This window comes from Athalia rosae, chromosome 7, assembly GCF_917208135.1.
Source record: "Athalia rosae chromosome 7, iyAthRosa1.1, whole genome shotgun sequence".
NCBI classification, from domain to species: domain Eukaryota; kingdom Metazoa; phylum Arthropoda; class Insecta; order Hymenoptera; family Athaliidae; genus Athalia; species Athalia rosae.
Window position 1 is genome coordinate 15,235,473 of NC_064032.1, and position 19,812 is coordinate 15,255,284.

Here is a 19,812-nt window from a genome sequence, read left to right on the forward strand (position 1 = left end):
TGGTAGGTGCCCAACAAAAAGTAGGAGGGTGGCCAAGTAACAATTCCGCTATAGCAAGTAGCTATGCCTATCGTTCACTCAAAGGCGATGGAGCAAAATGAGAGTGAGGTAATTCGTTGATTGAAAATAACAGCATCTTTTCCATAAAAAATATCCGCTGGATCATCTCATTTATTTTTGCTTTGGCACCTTAACACAGGGGTCCACCAATCGGACGTTTGTGGACCAACTCAAAGGAGGAGATCACTGTCGCAAGGGCGTTTGAGGAATTTCTTATGGAAAAACCTTGCTGCCTCTTCTGCAACTTGAAAATTTGATCCGCAAACATCCATCTCTCTAGGGTTAAACGGGCCCTAGAATCAAGGTGTACATAGACAACAAACACAAGAACCTATGAACAGATCATAAAGTCTGATAAAGTTCGTTATACACAGACCCAGTCAGACCTAAAATCGGAGGATACTGAGCTGATTTGTACGCTATTTTCAGGATTCTTATATGATACGAGAGAGCATGGTGTTTGATTTTTGGCCTTCACACGTTGGCTGAAAAGTAGAAGTATCATAAATTTGTTGTTTCCTCATTCCAGTTGCAGGAAAGAGAGTCTCAGCAATTTGGCTATGCAACAAGAGAGAGCAACGCGGATCCTACGATTTGAGAAAGTTGTCGACGATAGATTACCAAAGCTTTTAGCGATAGCTTAATTTTATCAACGGATTTCCGTTCTAGGACTCAAAGATGTATAAGAATATGGTCGCGGATACCATTGGAAAAAAATTTGTGATTGTGCTCGCAAAATGACAAAAATTCTCGGACCGTAGCCTTCATTTCTATTCGATTTCAAGCTTGAAAATAGACTTACAATTGGTTTTATGCCTGGTGTTTTAATGTATTTTGATTTCTAAGATCTAAGGATACGCCTGCTCAAACTATAAAAAAAATATTTGTCACTGTGCTCGTCAAATCGCAAAAATTCTAATGGCATAAGTTTTTTTCGACTTGAAGGTTGAAATGAAGTTTGAAATTTGTAATTTTGGATGTCCCCATATATTTTTGTAGCTTTGATCAATGCTTTGATGAAATAAAGACAATGAAGCTCAAAATCAACGTACAGCCATTACGAACGAAAAAATAGATTGCCGCCTTATGAGACCTTCGACCTTCTACTCTACCTTCCACTCTACCCCATCCTCTTTGGCCACGGTCAGAGCATATGTGTACATACATAGGTATGTATGTATGTATACGCTGCTGAGTCAGAGCCCAGCAAGGGAAAAATGATCGTCCCGCGGAATTTTCTCTGTTTTTCTATATTTGCCGTGTTATTGTCAAGCCGGTGTGTAAGCAGTGTTAAGGATGGCTCGGTGTCGCTTAGCGAGGACAATTGGGATCAGATTTTGGTCGGAGAATGGATGGTAGAATTGTGAGTGCGCGAGAAAATTTAACCATGAGGTTTATTCGTTTACCCTGCACCACCCATATACACGATAAATCGGCATTTATGATGGCGTGTCGAAAAACCATTTAGCGTATAGCCAGCCAGTCGTTACCTACTTTTAGAAATGCTGCAACCCAATTTTTCCCCGAAAAGATCCCCAAGAACATGTTCGTTTTTAGTATAACCTATAATCGCTGACACGCGGATAGCATTTGAACCATTTTGACATGATTCCTAGAAATCACCTCCTAGAATATCTGTAAATCCTTGTACATTACAGCTTATCATTGGCTTAGGTTGGCGAAAGCCTTTACACTTGGTGTTCCAAATAGTAGTTGGCGCTGAGATTTAATCTTCTCTCTTGATACAATTTAAAAATATCGAGACTTCTGTACCGAGTTGTAATAGGTATTTGGAAGAACTGCCTTTGTAGGATAATCGATTACATGACATTTGCTGCGCAAGCAAGCTATTAATTGTGTTCTAAGACTGATATCATTTCATTTGGTCATAGCTATGCACCTTGGTGTCCAGCTTGCAAAGCATTGGAGCCGGTTTGGGAGAGCTTTGCACTTCGACAAGGCCATCTGGGAATCTCAGTGGGCAAAGTTGACGTGACCAACTCCCCAGGACTAAGCGGAAGATTCATGGTCACTGCCCTGCCCACGATATACCAGTGAGTCATAGTTCATAAATGGTCGTTTCATACTATCTGTAACCAATCATCTGATTTTTCTAATTGACTTTTAGTGCAAAGGATGGCATATTCCGGCAGTATAAAAGTCCTCGAGACAAGGAATCTCTCGTTGCGTTTGTTATGGATAAAAAATGGGCACAGCTTGAGCCAATTTCCAGCTGGAAGAGTCCTAACTCGATGCAAATGTCTGTGATCAGCTATTTTTTCAAACTCTCGCAAATACTCAGGGTGGGTATAAAATAACATTAGGTGCACAACTTTGTCGCTCATAGAATTCTCATATTTATCTTGATTTTTTTTTAAGGGAATGCACAATAAACTAATGGAGGACTACGGCTTGCCAACCTGGGGAAGTTATCTGATTTTTTCAATAGCCACTATTATCCTGGGTGCAGTTTTAGGACTCGTAAGTGCAATCTAATCTAAAGGTTCTAGCGGTTGTCATAGAAGCTCGATCGGGCTAACGAATAATTTTACTTCTCAGTTGATCGTCTGTCTCATTGACTTGATCTATCCCCCCAAGCCAATATCCTTCTCGGACAAGAAAAAGCAAAAAGATGGATCTGGTGGATTCATGCAAGAAAAATCTCCAGGAGACGAAGAGTTGGTGAAAAACGTCAAAGATGATTTGGTAGACGAAGATGCCAGTGGATCTGATGGTCAAGAAGAGCAACAAGACGACGATAAAAAAAGCACATCTAACAGCCCGAATGTTCGCAAGCGGAAGCCTCGCAAGGCCGACTAGATTCTATAGCTACTAAAAAATTGAGATTACCGAATATCCATCTAGCTAGGCTATGGATCTGAATACTGACCGCAACAAAGACTACAATTTCGTTAGTATTTGTTGTTTTAAATTGTTTCGTTTCTTTTTTTAAATCGTGCTCGTAAATTGCAATGTAACTCAATAACCCAGCTCTCCCGTAAATTTGTCGTTGATTGAATGTTTGAACCGTATTTGAGTAGAATTTTTACACGGGTGCCTGCTATAAAATTACAATCAATTTCTTCTTAACTTGTGTTATATGATGTGAAATTTGACATGGTGTTCAGAGGCGAAAAATCAATTCTGTAAATAGCTCCCAGGTAGCTCTGTCCTAAATACATACCTAAGTAGGTAGTTATCGTACACTTTGCCAAATTTCTTTACACCAACGGGACAAGTATAACCCTTGACAATTTTACCATGGCATTAGCAGTTAATCATTTTAAATCACAATCGGATGCTGAAATCATTCACGGAGGCACCTGAAACATCTACTCATTGATAATATACAGTGTATCGTTGGTTTGATTTAAGTCTTCCACACATCATTTCACGGAGTATCGATACGGATGTATCGATTGTGTCGAGGTCTGCACATAGGGATAAGATGAGTTGATAATTAACGCATACCGATGTAAAATTTTAAGATAAATTAATTTAATTATAGTTTTTTGCACGATCTAACTATTGAATGAAGGTATAATTCACGTATCTCGATACACTGTTATCGACATTACATCCTTCTTTGATATGTACTTCGACTACATTCCTGCTGACGATTAATAATTATTGAATTACACTTTTTCCGTTGGAATATCAGGTGATAATAATATCTATGGCATTGTAGAGAAATTTGTAATATTCAGGGTGGCTGAAACTTGTGTAACACAGACTGCCGAAGAAAAAATGAATAAAACTAACTGGAATGAATATAAAAAAAATTATTCTGAATAGCACCTAGATTAAGTCTCAGGTTCATGTATAGATGTAAGAGCTCTGAGTAGAACATATTCCATCACGCAATGTATTCTTGGTTTCAACAGCACACCACTCGACAAAGGTACTCCAGAGCTTCCGATGAGCCATCATTTCCATCATAGGGGACATTGGAACTTGCGAGCTTGGAAAAAAGCTCTTTTGGTTCCAGTACAGCAATATTTTATCTTCCATATGGATGAATCTGTGAAGCCGCTTTGATATTGGTCTTGATTGCACTCGGTGCTTTTCCCATCTGACCCACTGAAATTATTTTAATTTTTTACAACTTGAGAACATAAACTAAAAAAGAGGTGTTGACCCAAAATTCGCATTTGCAGTTGTAATCTCAGAGATATCTCAATCTTTTCGCATTCCAGGGTGAAAAATTGGCAATGAATCGATCGTTTCGATAGATAGATCAATTCCATTAGCAGATTCAGATTCCTCAGCTCGTGATACATAAGAATACGTCAAAATAGTAAGTAAAAAAATCGTTGCTTTTCAACGCCATAATCGAGGAAATGATACATTTTTTTTTGTTGCATTTTGACGTATTCATATTCAATTGATCTCAGAAACACGAATCCATCGACTGAATTAAGCTATGACTGAAGTCACTCAGAATATCTCAAATTTTACACTTCAAAGAAGCGAAAAATCGGCAATAACTCGACAATAATGAAGCCGAAGTAACAACATAATAAAGTGCAGCATGCGCGAGTAATGCTGATGCAATATAACTAGCTTCTCTGAATAGTCGGCCAATGTTCAATCAACAAAAAAGTGGTAGTGATTGTAAGATTGGGCTTACATTGTGTATTTCCCATCGATCCTTGACCCGCAGTCTGCGATTGGTTACCCGATCTACCAACCATTATTCCTTGGGGTCCGGGACTTACTCCCGCCTGCACCATTTGTCCAGCATCGGACTGAAACAGTGAACAATTACATATTTGCAGCATTGAAAAGATTAAAGGCAACTTGAATCAGATTTTTTCTGGACCTTAAGACTCTTTCCCATGCCTACAGCAGCGACCAGTGTGTGAGTGTCTGCCGAGCTACTAGTCTGGACTTGCGCAGCCCGGGCTCCAGCTTCACCTTCCCATTCCTCCCTTGCCTTGTTCGCAATGTCCCAAACATGACTGACCACTTTGTTGTACTGAGCGACTTGTTTCTGAAAGCCGATATTGTCCATTAGATCAACAAGGCCACTGATTTAATCATAGTCATTATAGAATCTTACATTGGAGTCCTATTTGGCGTTTAGTTTGCATATTAACAGACAAATTAAAATGACTTCTGTCGTTTGACGTTTAATCTAATTCGTTAACAAAATCGTGCTAATGTAACTATCAACTACCAAGGGCTGACCTAACATAGAAGAGTCAAAAGTTCTTAATTTGCAACATAACTCTAATTTACAGTCAACCATAAGCACCCTGAATGCAGAGGTACTATAGAGAGAGTTGAGAGGCTTGATACAGCTAGAAATAGAATCGATTTACCTGAGAGGCATCATAGGTGAGATTGGAAGCTTTGACTTCAAGTGTCATCATCTTTTGCTCAGCTAATGGCTCTGGTTTGGTACGGAGATAGTCTGGTACAAGGTCGTGCGCAAATGTTGATATTCTACCTTCGGTTGTTCTAAGTAAGTCCTCGTCTTTCTCAGGACTGAGAAGCAACGGCAGAATTGTCAGATTACGCATGTTCGGAGCCTTGTCATGCCCAAGGATTTTGGAGAGGCTAGTTAACTGAGAACCAAGAGTTTTTAGCTTAACCAGAATAAAGTGATAGCAAATTTGTTTCATGCGATCAAGCAACTACTTACGTGTCCCGAAATCAGAGCGAAGTTGTCAAGAAAATTTGGCCAGTTGAGGGTTTCATATTCGTGTTCAAGTTTGTATATCATTGCTGCTATGGCAGATTTTAAGTCGCTCACACGAAGGATAATTGCCTCCAGAGCGGTGTCCAACTGCTTCTCCTCCCTTTGCATCTTGAATTCTGTCAAATTTTGATTTCCAGCCGATTATCGTGTCAGCATGTCGGCATCAAATCTGCTCAAATCATTGATTAGGGTTAGGCGCTAGAATGTATGTATGTTTATTAGTGTAATAATGGGTGATGAAGGGATATACAGCTGGGTATACAGAGGGCCAAGCGACACCAAGCGGCACCACTGGGCACCAAGTGATCCCCACAGCGCAGACGCATTGGTCCATGCTCTCTTCACACCAAAGGATGAAATTAGGTTTCTGACAGATTGATATCATTCCAAGTTACCTCCTTGATTCCAAGTGACGACCATACATGGGTGGCACGCGACTTATCGGTGATCGTATGGTGCGAAATACAAATAAGTTAGAACATTGAAAACAAATGACAAGTCCAGGATTTGATTAAATTGCATTTTTTCAGCCAAGGATGTTGGTCAATGTTCCTACATTATGTTGACACTTGCTCTGGATGGAGTTTGACTACCTTTCTACCAATACCAAGCTTGCATTGAAGTGCTCTTTCACTACTGTTCCACATTGACAATGTATGATGAATTATCGGCTGGTGCGGTGTTCCATCAAGGCAATGCCTTTTATAACCCACTCACCACGTTTGTTGGTACGTGACATTGCTTTTTATATATCTGTTCCAGCCTATGAGTGTCTACTCTGATTACAGAGATGTGGTACCAGATATTTCTCTGGGCGTTATTTTCATCAATTTTTGTCCACACAATCGCGGCAGCTATTTGCTTTGCCACTCTTCGTAAACACAAATATGGGAAGTCAGTAATAACTACATCTATCATTATATCATACCTATAATCGATATCTCACCATGCTCTGAATATACTCGTGTTATATTATCCAGGTTTTTTCCGATCTTGATAATAATAATGGGTGTGCTCCTACCACTAACATCTGGAATTCTGAGTTCAGCTGCAGTTGCATTCGTTTATCGTGCGTCGAGCTATCAGATGCTGCCATTATACGCCATGTTGTGGGGTATTGGACAAACCATAATGGCTGCTTGTGTCGGATTCACAAGGATTTTGGCAACGTTATAAGTGAGAGACAATGTGAATTAATACTGTAAGATTCTGCTATTTTTAAACTTCAGTTCAGAATCTCGTGCTTCATTAATTCAGTTGCATCAATTATAGCATTCATTGGCCTACTAGACTCTCATGACAAAATATGTAGAAAACTCGACATCTTTCACAGTTGTGGTGCACTAGCCATCTCATGTGTGAACATCTGTAGCATATTATACCTATTGAAAAATAAGCAAAGTTCAACAGTAAAGGCTGTAAGATCTTACCAACAACGTATCATTGGTTTGGCTATAAAATACATACGTATGTACAGAAGCATCAAAAAGATAATGACTCCAGCTATGAAGAATAGTACTATACATATGCTCAAAGACCATAGAATAGGGTCATAGGCAAATTTTATTCACTATTAAAATTTTAAGTATCACTATCATATTTCATCGATCAATTATCTGGCAAATTGAAATTGATAATAAAAATACTTTATAATTATTTGTGTATCAAATTAAACTCTGTACCGAGTGCATTGCATCCTACCATAGGTGTTCAATACCTATATCTATGATCCTACCCTCTCTATGAACCTCCCTACAACTCCTTGCATGAACCTCCCTACAACTCCTTGCATGTATACTTAGGATATTCGACTGGAACTTGGAATTTCATGTTGATGCAGTCTAACTTTCGACGTGGTATTTACGTTCCAAAGGGTGACACTTTCCCAGCTGTGAAGTGAATGGCGATCACGGTCGAACGTCAAAGAATCAGCTGATCCGACCAAAACAAAAGATACACGTCAAGTGAAATATGGCGTCTTGTTTCTGTTTCATTCTTATCTCCTTTGACAGAAGTTGTAGGAAATGTTAATGTTTAGTTCTGTACCTCTGTCGTTGACGAGTGGAAAACTAGTCTGATGGAAGGATATAAAAGAAGCCCAACTTCTCAGCAACAGAAAGAAGCAAACGGTCATTTTTTTCATCTTTCCGTGTAACAAAGCCTTAGGTCAAAGGTTATTCACTCTTCTGCCCTACCTTGGAGACCAGCCGACTCACACAGCCGACGTTCTCATCTGTTTTTAATCAGATAAGGTGAGCAATGCGGAGCGCTTTTCGTTCAATTTCAATTTATGGGACTATCAACCATAAGCCAATTTTGATCAATGAGATTGATTTGAGGTTAGATCTTCATTCTTCATCAACCACTGATAATCCTGAAGAAATAAGCACGGATTTTATTTGAGGCCGTTTTCAGTCACCCCTTGGGGTGAGCACGTCACAACTATCGATGGATCCTGATGGACGGAATGAAAATATAAATGAGGATGAAAGACGAATAAGAGCAACTGCTGAGGCACTGCTAACCAGATCGCTTCAGTCCCAGAGAAGTTCTTTCACTCAGCATAGCATAAACCGAATCTCTGATATTGTGCTGAGTGAAGATCTAATAGCTGGTGCCAGACATCAAGGCAGAATGTCTAATGTTCGAAGGTTCTTCTGCTTGTTCATTACATTTGACCTCCTGTTCACCTGCCTCATGTGGCTAATTTGCATAATGGTGAGTTACAATGGTTCAGACCTATCTTCCAGTCTGTGCTAAACAATTTTTCTGCTTATTATAGTTGGCTGGAGATAATGTGGAAACTGCATTTGTGAAACAAGTTGTTCACTATAATATAAAAACTTCACTTTTTGATATTGTGGTATGTGGTCTGAGCATTAATCAATTAACTTTCTAGTCAATTACGTATAAGCTGAGCATGTATAAATACTGGTGATCATGTATTTTTTCTAGATGGCTGCGGTCTGCAGATTTACAGTCTTGCTACTATTCTATGCACTACTGTACATAAACCATTGGATAATCATAGCTGTAAGTGATGAAATGTATCACAACAGTAAAGTTTGGAGATCTTCTTTTTAACATTTCGTTATACTTTAGTAATTTGTTTTCAGTTGTCTACCGCAGCAACTTGTGCCTTCCTCATTGCCAAAGTCTTCTTGTTTGATGTAAGTATCACTTTAATGATGGGCCTTTTCTTAATTAATATTGCAGTTATGCACTGAATAAAACAATGCTTGTAATGCGTTATTTCAGTGGCCAAGTAGTGTCCAGCCTGTCTTTGAGGTTCTTCTGATTCTTTCATCATTTGTACTGGCATGGAGTGAAGCCTGGTTTTTCGATTTCCGGGTAATCCCACAAGAAATGCAGGCACGAGATTGGCTCATAGGTAGAAACGAACATGAATACAAACTTTTGGTTCAGGATGAAATCATTGGAATGCTTACTGAGACTTACAAAAATCATTATGGTGGAATTAGGTACTGCCGAATCGGAGAGAGCACCACTCTTACAGCAATTCCTTGCTGGCCCGCGTTCCCACTATACGGAAAGTGTGGCTAACTTTTATTCTCCAATGGAGTCCCCTGAGCACTCAGATACCGAAGAGAACGAATGGTATCATAATGGGTCCGGAGGAGTTAGATCATCTGCAAATCTGATTGTACCTATTTTACCAAAACTCTCATCTCAGAAGGTCAGTAGAACTTGAAGATAAGCAGCTTGGATTCCGGTTTGTACATCCATAATAAAAGAACTAATATTAATAATGAAAAGACACTTCAAAAACAAATAGAATAGTCGAATATTTTTAGCTCTGCCGAACTATCTGGAATATTTTAGTCAGTATTGAGTATCGAAAAGCGTGAGAAAAAAAACTCTAATAGTTTTAAACTTGGTTGAACTGAACTCGAATTATTTTATTTTGATCAAATTACACAAATCATCAGATGCAAAGGCTAGAAATATCGATTCATAGCCAGCTGTGACGGTGTAGTTGTTCATACCGTCCAAATTAGTTTTTAGGGGCATAGATTTTCATTATTTGACGACCATACAGTAAATGCTGAATTTGAAAATATTCATTAACTTTAGAGAGAGTCCTCATGTTTCTTACCGCTTTTTTTATCGTACCCAAGGTTGAAGAGTACCAAGCGATTGCATCAACGACTCTGAATCGTGCTTGGGAACTCATCGATAGTCCCAACTGGACTTTTGAACTAGAGACTGATAACGGCGACACGGTATCTTCAATGCATCTTCCTAAGCCTGATGGAAAAATAATGAAAATCACCGTAAGTCAACACTTATTTCTTCAGTGTACCAAATAAGAGATAATAGGTGATCATTGGTGATTTGCTTTCATAACAGCAAAATCCCTATAGGTTGATCGTTTTAAAACAAAGTGAATTCTCGGATTTTAGGGGATAATCAATCTATCTGCCCAAGAGCTACTTGATGAATTGTTCCAAAATATTGAACAGTCTATTAAATGGAACAAACAGCTGGCAGAATCCAGAAAAATATTGGTTGGTTTGTTATGGATATGTCTACACAACATTCATCACATAGAAAACTTGGTGATTATATAATATAAATTTATTATTTTCATCCTCTGTTAAATAGGCGATAGATGATGGAATCGATATCGTATATCAGGCCACAGTACCTGCCGGTGGAGGTATTGTAGGTGCAAGAGATTTTATTATGTTAAGGTGTTGCAATGAACGAAATTCCAGCCTCATTAGTGCCTGCATTTCTATACCGTTCGCAGATATTCCACCTCGCAAGAATTTTGTACGGTAAGGTAGTATTTAACATAGTATTGATTAATCAAAAACTGATTTCATATCTTCATGAACCAATGAATTCACATTTAATCCACACAGGGGCGAGAATGGCGTTGGCTGTCTGATGATGGAGCCTATAGAAGGAGAGGAAAATCAACGGTGCCGACTTACATGGCTCCTGAACACAAACTTGAAAGGTTGGTTACCCACGCGACTAATTGACTCCTCTCTTTCGAATGCACTCGTCGATTTTATGAAACACTTGCGCAACCACGTGCATCGGATGAAGGAATGATAACCGTTGCTTTAAAGTGACGTTAAACTTGAGACCATTCGCTACATAGATTAAAATTTATCTCAATTCAGGTTGCATACTTGAGTATTTCATCTGGCGTGCTCTTCCTGAATACAGAGTCAATTATTGACTTTTTGTATTTGGCAATGATATTTGATTTTTCCATAGAGACTACAAATAATTTGAGCTGCAGATGAAAATCAAACCAAAGCTTTTTTCCGTTGGAGTTATTAGTACTGTTTCGTGAAACCAGTTTTGTAAATACCTACCGGTAATATCTGAAACAAGTGTGCCATAACTGTAGTATAGTCAATGGGAGAGGGTGTTGGACTTTATCTTACTCAAGGATCAAGTGCGACTACATTCAATGTAGTTAACTACTCAGCCTGTGCCTTCCAAAAATAAAAGAAATATCTCCCGTGCGATTTAATTACTTATCTAAAGGCTCAAAAAACTGGTAACTGTAAAGCATTTTAATGAAATGTAGACCAATTGACGAACAAATCATTTAGCTGCATAGTACTTAAGGCTAAAATATTTCCACTTTTAATCATTTTAATCTAGTATTATTCTTGTTTTTCATAAAAGCTTTGAATCGAACTTAGCTCTGAACAATGCGTTTTTTTTCGCATTATGTAAACCAGAGCATTGTCAGGTCCGGCGGTGCATCTTTACTATTTTTATATTAAAACACATGGATCCTTTATGTGAATCGGTATACACCCGTTTATGTTTGATATATGAGAAAAGCATAATCAATTCACTTTTATAAAGTAACATACAAAATAATGCATGATTAAGGAAAACAGTGTGTGGTTCTTTTTTATATATTTTCATGCAGCCACCTTTATGGTGAACATGAATATACATCCATATGGTATGTATGCCTAATAGCTATGTACGTACGTACAAAGCAAATTATTGTTCATTCCGACTTGCAGGCAAATATAATAGGAGTGTTCAGACTCTGAATATAAATAGGGCTGCGATAATCTTTTCAACTATGTATAAATAATTATTTCCTCAAGAGAAAACAAGAGTTATAGTTATATGATAATTATTGCTGAAATATTTTTTTTTAATTTCTTTTATGTCACCATGTCCAGCTATTCATTATGTAATTTCATAATGAATAGCTGGAAAAGAAATCAGGGCAATATATGTTGGCCCATTCATCTCTGCCTGCACGAACGATGTAATCCTGCAAGTAATATCAACGAATTCATGGGACTCATGAACTTTTACCCAAGTTTTATTCACGCCGAGCATCGTGCGATTAACTCCTTTGGTAACTCCCTTAGGTAGGTGTCGAAACGTTGTTTGAAGATTGGTATCAAGAGATCAGCTAATGGTAACCAACTACCACTTAACAATAACTATCAGTTTTTCCAACAAATAGGTAGGTGGCACCACGTGGATTGTTGTTTCTTGAATTCATGGACGTCCAAGGCGGTATCTCTATCGTCTATCCCAATCGTGTCAACTGTCAGTCGTTTCCCTACTGCGTGGGAACTCGGTGCTGCTCGGAGCTCGGTGGAATCGCTGGTTCGTTCATCGATATCGGGATTGCTACGGTTGATACCGGCCCTAAATGCACTATAGCTGCTCTAAATGGGAAAATATTTCGTATCATTTGGTAATTAAATTTCATTTTATCTCGCTTCTAAGTATAGAACAGCAGGGAACGTCAAGTATCTAACATGTAGCTCCATCGGATGAACATGAGTGCGCGAGAAGAGAGGAAAGATTGGCTAATATGGTAAATACAACCCGAGTACGATGGGAATAAGTTAAACCTTATTATTGATTTTCATCCATGATCGTGGCATACGTATCATATAAGTGAATCTCGTCCATTTCAAATCTTATCCACGGTTCATTTAGAACGAGCATACCGGTATATCCGAACCGAATAATGTCGTCATCGAGAACGTTGGAGGATAGCAATACGATCGTAGGGGATGTAGTCTCTTGGGGTATGAACAGCGGTGCGAATTGGTGAGAACAACGGTTCTTCTATTTAATGATATTTGCATACGTAGAAATCCCTAAATTATACATTTTATTTGAAGAACAAAATCTTCAACGAACCTGCAACCAAATAATACGATCAACTTCTCCGACCAGCCCGGTGAAATGAAAGATTCATATGTTATGGACCAAGTGATTGATTAGTTATTATCATAATGCCCTTTCATTTTTTAAAATGCCCCGGCATTATACGCGTACAATGTCCATAATCACTTTGTCCATAAAATCATAGATATACATATATATTCTCGTAGGGCATCCCAATCTTACAATTAACGGGGCGTGACAACCCCGTCTATAGGGTCTTTACCTATACAAGTGTACATATACATACAGGTATTTATCAAGCAAATGATAGATGACGGTTATGCAGATGTAGTAAAATTAGCACGTGCAGTGAATTATCGGCGATCGTTGGATCGTTGAATTGCCGCTGTGTGAAATCGTAAAGAAGGTACGTCAGTGTATAACGTACACGACGTGATATTACACCTATTTATTCCTATGGGATCAATGATCGTAAAGACGTGTCACATCTCACCGAATCTTACTGCCGTTTATTGCTCGTGACACTTATACCTAGGTGTAAACACGCCTTGAAACGTTTCACGATATCGTATGTCCTTCCTACAATTATCATCAAGTTAATAATTAGTATATACGTAACAAGGTACATACCTGTAATTCATGAATCATTTTTCAAATTTACCCAATGCAGCAGGTCGAGGAGCGAAGCGGCCCTTTGGTATTCGTCGTCTGCGACAAATCGGTGCGGTAACGTCCACTCTACCTGGAAGAGAACTTGGTGTAGAAGATTTAATCATCATCGTGTATGTACATTATAACATTCCCAACGATTAACTACAACTGCAACGGCAACTGTGACTGCAAGTGGACACTGAAGGTGTGATTGTTATAACGAGAACAAAGGTGTGTAGAATGAAGCCCAAGTCTTGTAAAAACGTGGTTCACAGTATATTGTACGCAAGTGTTCAGTCGAAGAAAGCCCATCGTAAGCGAAGCCTCAGTCGAGAGATATGATGGTTTCTATGGAAGAGTAGCAATCGCTTACTGTCCAAAAAGAAGAAAAACAAGGAGTTTTGTAGTTATAGGTAAGGCATATCGTATATAAAATATATGTATACGTATGTATATGGTAGGTGTTGTGTGTCGTCCTTATCTCGCATACCTCACTGTAATTATCACGAAAACTAACACGATGAAATTCTCTACCTGCAAATATCGTTTTCTGATTGTGAAAACAATTTAACGACCAATTTGGCTTACACTTATTGTTAGTAATCATATGGTTATTTCGTAACCCAAAGATGATGGAACGATGCCGAATTTTTGAAAGCTTGGTTGAACTTTATACCTGGTAAAAACTTGTAATTACTTAATTAATCCGCATTTGATATATCTACAGTAACTATACATACATGTATGTGGTGGGTGGCAGAAATACGCTCCTGGAAATGAATTGGATTAGCCGTTTCGTGCGAATGCCGGTCGTTGCTCGTGTTACGTAGCAAGAGCAACGTTATGAAAATATTGGTCACGCGAATACACCCTGTTACTGCACGAATTTCTTTTATCGCATGGATAGTAAATAGCACCCTCACGGGAATTACGTATCCTGTATCCAATTATGTTAAGATTCGGTAGGATTGCGGTATTACGTTACAGCCTTGAATATTATCCTGATATCGGAGCGCCTCCGGCTAGAATTATCAAATCAAAGTGGTCGGTGATCTTCTTCCGTTGAACTTATTAGAAAATCGGGATAATTTTTCCAGTCAATACAATATGTTAGTGCGACGGGTTGGTACGAATTTAATCATACCTACAACTACAGCTGCACACTGTCGCATTAATTTCATCTTTCATAGATATTGCCGATCGGACCCAAGTGAATCGATCCGAGAATGACTCTTCAATGGGATAAGCTTTCACCAGCAGAGTTTCAGCAGCTCCAAGATCTGGCGGCTTGTGAGTGAAAAACTTGTTACTAGTTGGGTGATTGGAGACGAAATTTTTGCTAACAATAAAATTCAAGTATTACCGGTAAACCCAACACTGTTGTTCTCAGACTCTCCGAAAAAACTTCAAGATGTACTTGACACGTTTTGCGGTGGTGCAACTACACCGGGAGGAGTGCAGAAATATCATCCGGACGGGGTGAGCAGTTTTATAAGGTTGTACGAATTTTGTAATCTGCCTCTGTCCATCCTTTACCATTTTCTCATTGCTGCACAGGACATCGATTACGAGGGATTCCGCAGATTTCTTGACACTTATCTTCAAGTCGGTGCTCCGGATGAACTGGCCAGACATCTTTTTCTGTCTTTTGTCAAAAAAGTACCCAACGCCGCGGACAGCAAAGCACTCAAGGTAGAGTTGGGCTCTAAATTAGGTTGATAAAACCTACATCATTTTGTTCACTCTCCCTTTAACTTCATCGCTGCAGGAGATGGCGGTATTATCATCCACAACTGCGTGCGCTGTCATAACTTCGCATACGACGTCGAACAGCAATGTAAACAGCACAGGTATAACGAGCAGCGGTGGAACAGCCGAGAGTCATAGCGGTGGATCGTCTTTGGTCGAAAAAATTCATGGCCTCACAGAAAAACTTCAAGCGTTTGGACACCACAGGAGCGACAGCGAAACTTCCGCGAGAGCTCGAACAGGTGGACGAACCAAACATTTATATAATTGAAATTGAAAGAAATCACGCTGGTATTTTTATATTTCATATCATCATTTATTCATTTCTTCACACGTGAGTTTTAATCACACGCGTGTACACAGGTAGTGTCCATCCTATGCTGACCGTGACGCATACATCCTACAGTTGTCACGATGTATTGGAAAAAAAAAGTACAGACAGCAGCCCAAGCCACAGTCAAATGTCCCGAAATTCGTCTCGAAAATCTAACAACTCTCTCTTCATCGGCAATGGCAGATTAGAAGGTGAGCTAACTAATGTGCAAATATCGTTGAATCTCCATAACGCCAGGTTTGATGACTAGAAGCTCTAGTCCCTGCAGATATACCATTATGTATAACAGTTGAACCATTCTATCATTTTACTTGTACTTGAAGTTGAAGATATAATACAATAATGTTGTATCGTTTTTCAGAAATGCGGCATCTGGCCAGAAAACAGAGCATGATAGATGTATACTCCGTGAAAGTAAGCTTGAAAGATATCATTTGCTATCTTTCTCTGCTAGAAGCTGGCCGACCCGAAGATAAACTCGAATGTGAGAAAAACACATACTTTATCCTGTGCATATGATATTATTTGTTCACTTTCTCGCTGTTGTGCAAGGCAATGATAAATCATAAGGGTGTATCTCACCTAAAAGTAACATGAATAACAACAAAAAAATCAAAAACAACAGCGTTAGTTTATGATATTCTAACACTTGGTGTGACGAAATCATTTGAGTAGTTTGAAAACCTTGTTTTAGTTATGTTCCGGCTGTACGACACTGACGGGAATGGAGTTCTTGACCGAAACGTGAGTCAGAATTTTTTAGAAAGCTAGATTATTGGTCTTGGGTTAATTTTGTAAAAAACGCAAACAATTCTTCTGAATAGGAAATAGATTGCATAGTCAACCAGATGATGAATGTTGCGGAATATCTTGGCTGGGATGTCACTGAACTGAAGCCGGCAAGTATTTTCATAAGTATACAGTGGATAGCAAAATAGCTAGCTAAACTCTAAATATGAAAAATATCAGATTCTTCAAGATATGATGATAGAGATCGACTATGACTCCGATGGGACTGTATCTTTGGATGAATGGAAACGTGGAGGTCTTACAACGATTCCACTCCTTGTCCTTTTGGGGCTTGACTCGCATGTTAAAGAGGATGGGAATCATCTCTGGAAATTGAAACATTTCAGTAAACCAGCCTATTGTAATCTGTGTCTCAACATGCTCGTTGGTTTGGGTAAAAAGGGATTGTCCTGTGTCTGTAAGTATGGCTCACAAGTACGTACATATTGCCAGTAGTTCACTTGGTGAAATATAATTAATCTTTCAGTTTGTAAATATACCGTACATGAGAGGTGCGTTCAAAGAGCGCCTGCTTCTTGCATAGCAACTTATGTAAAGAGTAAAAAAACATCTCAAACGATGGCTCACCATTGGGTGGAAGGTAACTGCCATGGAAAGTGTTCGAAATGCAGGAAAACGATAAAAAGTTACAATGGAATCACCGGACTCCATTGTCGATGGTGCCAAGTCACTGTAAATATCAATTTGCTATACTCTTTCCTCGAATGAAATTAGCACTTGAGCAATCTTCACTGTAGTTGTATTAATTTTCAGCTTCACAACAAATGCGTCTTTCAAGTCAAGGCTGAATGCACTCTTGGAGAACACGCGGCCCACATATTACCACCCACTGCTATTTGCCCCGTCGTTATCGACAGACAAAGGTCGCTCTCTAGAGACAGCAAAAGAGACAGCAGACATGGACAGGACGGTGCATCTGCCGCTTCTGTATGTTTTACCTATTCTCTACATTGATCCTGAACCAACAAACCTAGTTTTATCATTCGATCACTATTCTAGAACTCCTCCGTATACAGAGGAGAATCCCATCAGCAGCCAGCCATATCCTTTCAAATTACTCTGCCGGTCGGAGTAACTCCACTGCTAGTTTTTATAAACCCAAAATCTGGTGGCAGACAGGGTGAAAAAATGCTCAGAAAATTTCAGTACATCCTGAATCCTAGACAAGTTCACAACTTGGCAACCGGGGGTCCTATGCAAGGGCTTCAAATGTTCAAAGATGTTGAAAAATTCAGAGTCATTTGTTGTGGGGGAGATGGCACCGTTGGATGGATCTTGGAAACAATGGGTGAGCTGGTGAAGGTGAAAAGTTCGTTCAATTTTTTTTTATTCGTTTTACGTTGCTTCAGATCGTGTTCAATTTCAACAACAACCTGCTGTCGGCGTTATTCCGTTGGGAACAGGTAATGACCTGGCAAGATGTCTCCGTTGGGGTGGTGGATATGAGGGGGAGGCAATTTACAAGGTTCTTAAGGTAAAAATATATTACGTGTATTCCATGTAAAAGAAATATGAGCAGAAAGCTACAATCGTTGTTCTCTCTTTTTTCCCCTAGAGAATAGAAAAGGCGATGCCAGTAATGATGGATCGATGGCAAATCGAAATGAAAGATCAGGATGAAGAGAAAAAACCTAATCAGGAAAGCATACCGTATAACATAATAAACAACTACTTTTCGGTGGGTGTTGACGCCGCAATTTGCGTAAAGTTTCATTTGGAAAGGGAGAAGAATCCAGAAAAATTTAACAGCAGGATGAAGAATAAGCTTTGGTATTTCGAGTATGCAACCAGTGAGCAATTTGCTGCCAGCTGTAAAAATCTCCACGAATATTTGGAAATAATAGTACGGGAGATATGATATAATTTTTTATTTGCTGCAATTCGCTTTTATTCCAAAGTAATGGTAACAGATTTTTTTTCGTTTCTCTAGTGTGATGACATTCCTTTAGATATAGCTCATGGGCCGCCGCTCCAAGGCATAGCTCTATTGAATATCCCCTTCACTCATGGGGGTTCGAATTTATGGGGTGAGAACCACGGGCGACATCACCTTGGGAAGCGTCGGAAACGTCCAGATAAAGAACTGAGCACTAGTAGTTTCCATTCCGTAGATTTGAACGCCGCTATTCAAGGTAAATTATCGGACATCCATCTATTTCAATTTTCGAAAGCACATGGCATAACTAACGAAGGTTGAAGAGTTTCATGCCAATCCGGGCCCAGATGGCTGCAAATTTTTAGAGCTACTCACAATGCTAACAGCTCGTCTAGCTGACTGAGTATGAAGGACTGTAATTGAGAGCATTTCATATTATGAGTACCTTAATTGCGAACAGCTGCCACACCCTTCAATTACTTCGGAAAACTGTCGTTCTAATAATATCTAGATATCCAAATAAATGCGGCAGGGAGGCAATTGAATTGAATTAAAAGGGGTTATACTTCTTGAATTGCTCCTGGTGATTGACTCATCACTGTCAAGAATTATAACCAAATTCCAGCCTGACCAGACTGACCGGACTGATTGTTGCAGATATAGGAGATAATCTCATAGAAGTAATAGGTTTAGAAAATTGCTTGCACATGGGTCAAGTTAAGACCGGTCTCAGAGCATCAGGAAGAAGACTGGCCCAGTGTAGTAATGTTAAGATAAAAACGACCAGACGATTTCCTATGCAAATTGACGGCGAGCCATGGATGCAGGGACCATGCACGGTGAGCGATTTATTAGAAAATATCCATACATCAAGTATTTTGGACTTTGTTCCTTTTTTTTTTTAATTTCTCGCATTTTTTGCATCCTTTGTTTCCAGATTCACATCACGCATAAAAACCAAGTACCGATGTTGATGGCACCTCCGCCTGAAAAGAGCAAGGGATTCTTTCACTTTCTTAAAAGATAAGTGTGAATTATTCTGTCTCATCAGCTTGTATCTTTTTATAAAAGTATTATTTTTGAACGTTCATCCCAGAATTATTTACTCCAAGTTACATAAGATGAAGAAGTTGCTGTATGCATTAAATTATGATAAACGTAAAACTTCACCAGAGTATTAAAGTTAGCATGAATTTGTTGTAACGCTTGACATCTGACCTACTGGGATACAATTTAATGTATGGCCACATTCGACATAGGACCCCAGAGGGTTAATTAATAGCAAAGTAAAGACCGAACTGAACCGATCTTGATGTTGATGGATTTATGTGTAAAAGTACGCCAGAATGAGTTTGCAGCTCTCTTGAACCGCTGTGTGTTATTCAAATGTGCTGAAGGACGAACTCATACCATAGTATACTTCCGTAAAGGCAATGAGATACCAAATCTTCACTCCCGGTGTCT

The 19,812-nt window shown here is 39.1% G+C and overlaps 5 protein-coding genes and 2 long non-coding RNA genes across 15 annotated transcripts; 4 read left to right on the forward strand and 3 right to left on the reverse strand.

Annotated features, from left to right (window-relative positions):
* The first annotated feature begins 1,220 nt into the window (after positions 1-1,220).
* LOC105689684 (thioredoxin-related transmembrane protein 1-like) lies at positions 1,221-3,831 on the forward strand. Its single transcript, XM_012406879.4, has 5 exons — positions 1,221-1,423; positions 1,953-2,114; positions 2,189-2,363; positions 2,440-2,541; positions 2,620-3,831. Exons 1-5 carry the CDS (start codon positions 1,236-1,238, stop codon positions 2,878-2,880), a joined length of 888 nt encoding a protein of 295 aa, XP_012262302.1. The 5' UTR covers positions 1,221-1,235; the 3' UTR covers positions 2,881-3,831.
* On the reverse strand, positions 3,537-6,155 carry LOC105689685 (mediator of RNA polymerase II transcription subunit 8). Of its 2 annotated transcripts, XM_048658245.1 has the most exons (7): positions 6,015-6,155; positions 5,708-5,933; positions 5,385-5,630; positions 5,123-5,131; positions 4,883-5,053; positions 4,691-4,808; positions 3,537-4,140 (listed from the first exon to the last, which is right to left on the reverse strand). In XM_048658245.1, the coding sequence occupies exons 2-7, from the start codon at positions 5,870-5,872 to the stop codon at positions 4,061-4,063; spliced, it is 789 nt and encodes a 262-aa protein (XP_048514202.1). In that variant the 5' UTR covers positions 5,873-5,933; positions 6,015-6,155; the 3' UTR covers positions 3,537-4,060. The 2 variants fall into 2 exon arrangements, with proteins under 2 accessions (XP_048514202.1, XP_012262304.1); XM_012406881.4 differs by lacking the exons at positions 5,123-5,131; positions 6,015-6,155 and having other exon boundaries at positions 5,708-6,008.
* On the forward strand, positions 6,078-7,420 carry LOC105689688 (transmembrane protein 170A). The gene is made up of 4 exons (XM_012406885.4): positions 6,078-6,219; positions 6,295-6,492; positions 6,553-6,658; positions 6,745-7,420. The coding sequence occupies exons 2-4, from the start codon at positions 6,417-6,419 to the stop codon at positions 6,938-6,940; spliced, it is 378 nt and encodes a 125-aa protein (XP_012262308.1). The 5' UTR covers positions 6,078-6,219; positions 6,295-6,416; the 3' UTR covers positions 6,941-7,420.
* On the reverse strand, positions 6,899-7,952 carry LOC125501724. The gene is made up of 2 exons (XR_007279361.1): positions 7,811-7,952; positions 6,899-7,696 (listed from the first exon to the last, which is right to left on the reverse strand). It is a non-coding gene; the product is annotated as an uncharacterized LOC125501724 (long non-coding RNA).
* On the forward strand, positions 7,875-13,738 carry LOC105689682 (steroidogenic acute regulatory protein-like). 8 transcript variants are annotated; one of them, XR_007279355.1, is made up of 14 exons: positions 7,875-8,016; positions 8,180-8,482; positions 8,547-8,627; positions 8,720-8,797; positions 8,881-8,934; positions 9,023-9,155; positions 9,247-9,461; positions 9,904-10,059; positions 10,189-10,293; positions 10,391-10,566; positions 10,654-10,751; positions 12,249-12,608; positions 12,734-12,847; positions 13,599-13,735. XR_007279355.1 is itself a non-coding variant. In XM_020854474.2 (13 exons), the coding sequence occupies exons 2-12, from the start codon at positions 8,213-8,215 to the stop codon at positions 12,449-12,451; spliced, it is 1,569 nt and encodes a 522-aa protein (XP_020710133.2). In that variant the 5' UTR covers positions 7,875-8,016; positions 8,180-8,212; the 3' UTR covers positions 12,452-12,485; positions 13,602-13,738. The 8 variants fall into 8 exon arrangements, 3 of the variants coding, with proteins under 3 accessions (XP_020710133.2, XP_020710132.2, XP_020710138.2); XR_007279356.1 differs by having other exon boundaries at positions 7,876-8,016; positions 8,109-8,482; XR_002305883.2 differs by lacking the exon at positions 12,734-12,847 and having other exon boundaries at positions 13,599-13,736.
* LOC125501725 lies at positions 12,615-13,735 on the reverse strand. Its single transcript, XR_007279362.1, has 3 exons — positions 13,590-13,735; positions 13,422-13,507; positions 12,615-12,940 (listed from the first exon to the last, which is right to left on the reverse strand). It is a non-coding gene; the product is annotated as an uncharacterized LOC125501725 (long non-coding RNA).
* Positions 13,739-13,756: 18 nt separating the features above from the next.
* On the forward strand, positions 13,757-19,436 carry LOC105689676 (diacylglycerol kinase 1). Its single transcript, XM_020854447.3, has 18 exons — positions 13,757-13,992; positions 14,770-14,869; positions 14,970-15,058; positions 15,137-15,271; positions 15,348-15,570; positions 15,692-15,853; positions 16,024-16,146; positions 16,357-16,406; positions 16,487-16,561; positions 16,632-16,869; positions 16,939-17,144; positions 17,226-17,399; positions 17,472-17,760; positions 17,822-17,946; positions 18,028-18,315; positions 18,403-18,604; positions 19,006-19,187; positions 19,286-19,436. Exons 2-18 carry the CDS (start codon positions 14,806-14,808, stop codon positions 19,373-19,375), a joined length of 2,715 nt encoding a protein of 904 aa, XP_020710106.2. The 5' UTR covers positions 13,757-13,992; positions 14,770-14,805; the 3' UTR covers positions 19,376-19,436.
* The last annotated feature ends 376 nt before the right edge of the window (positions 19,437-19,812 follow it).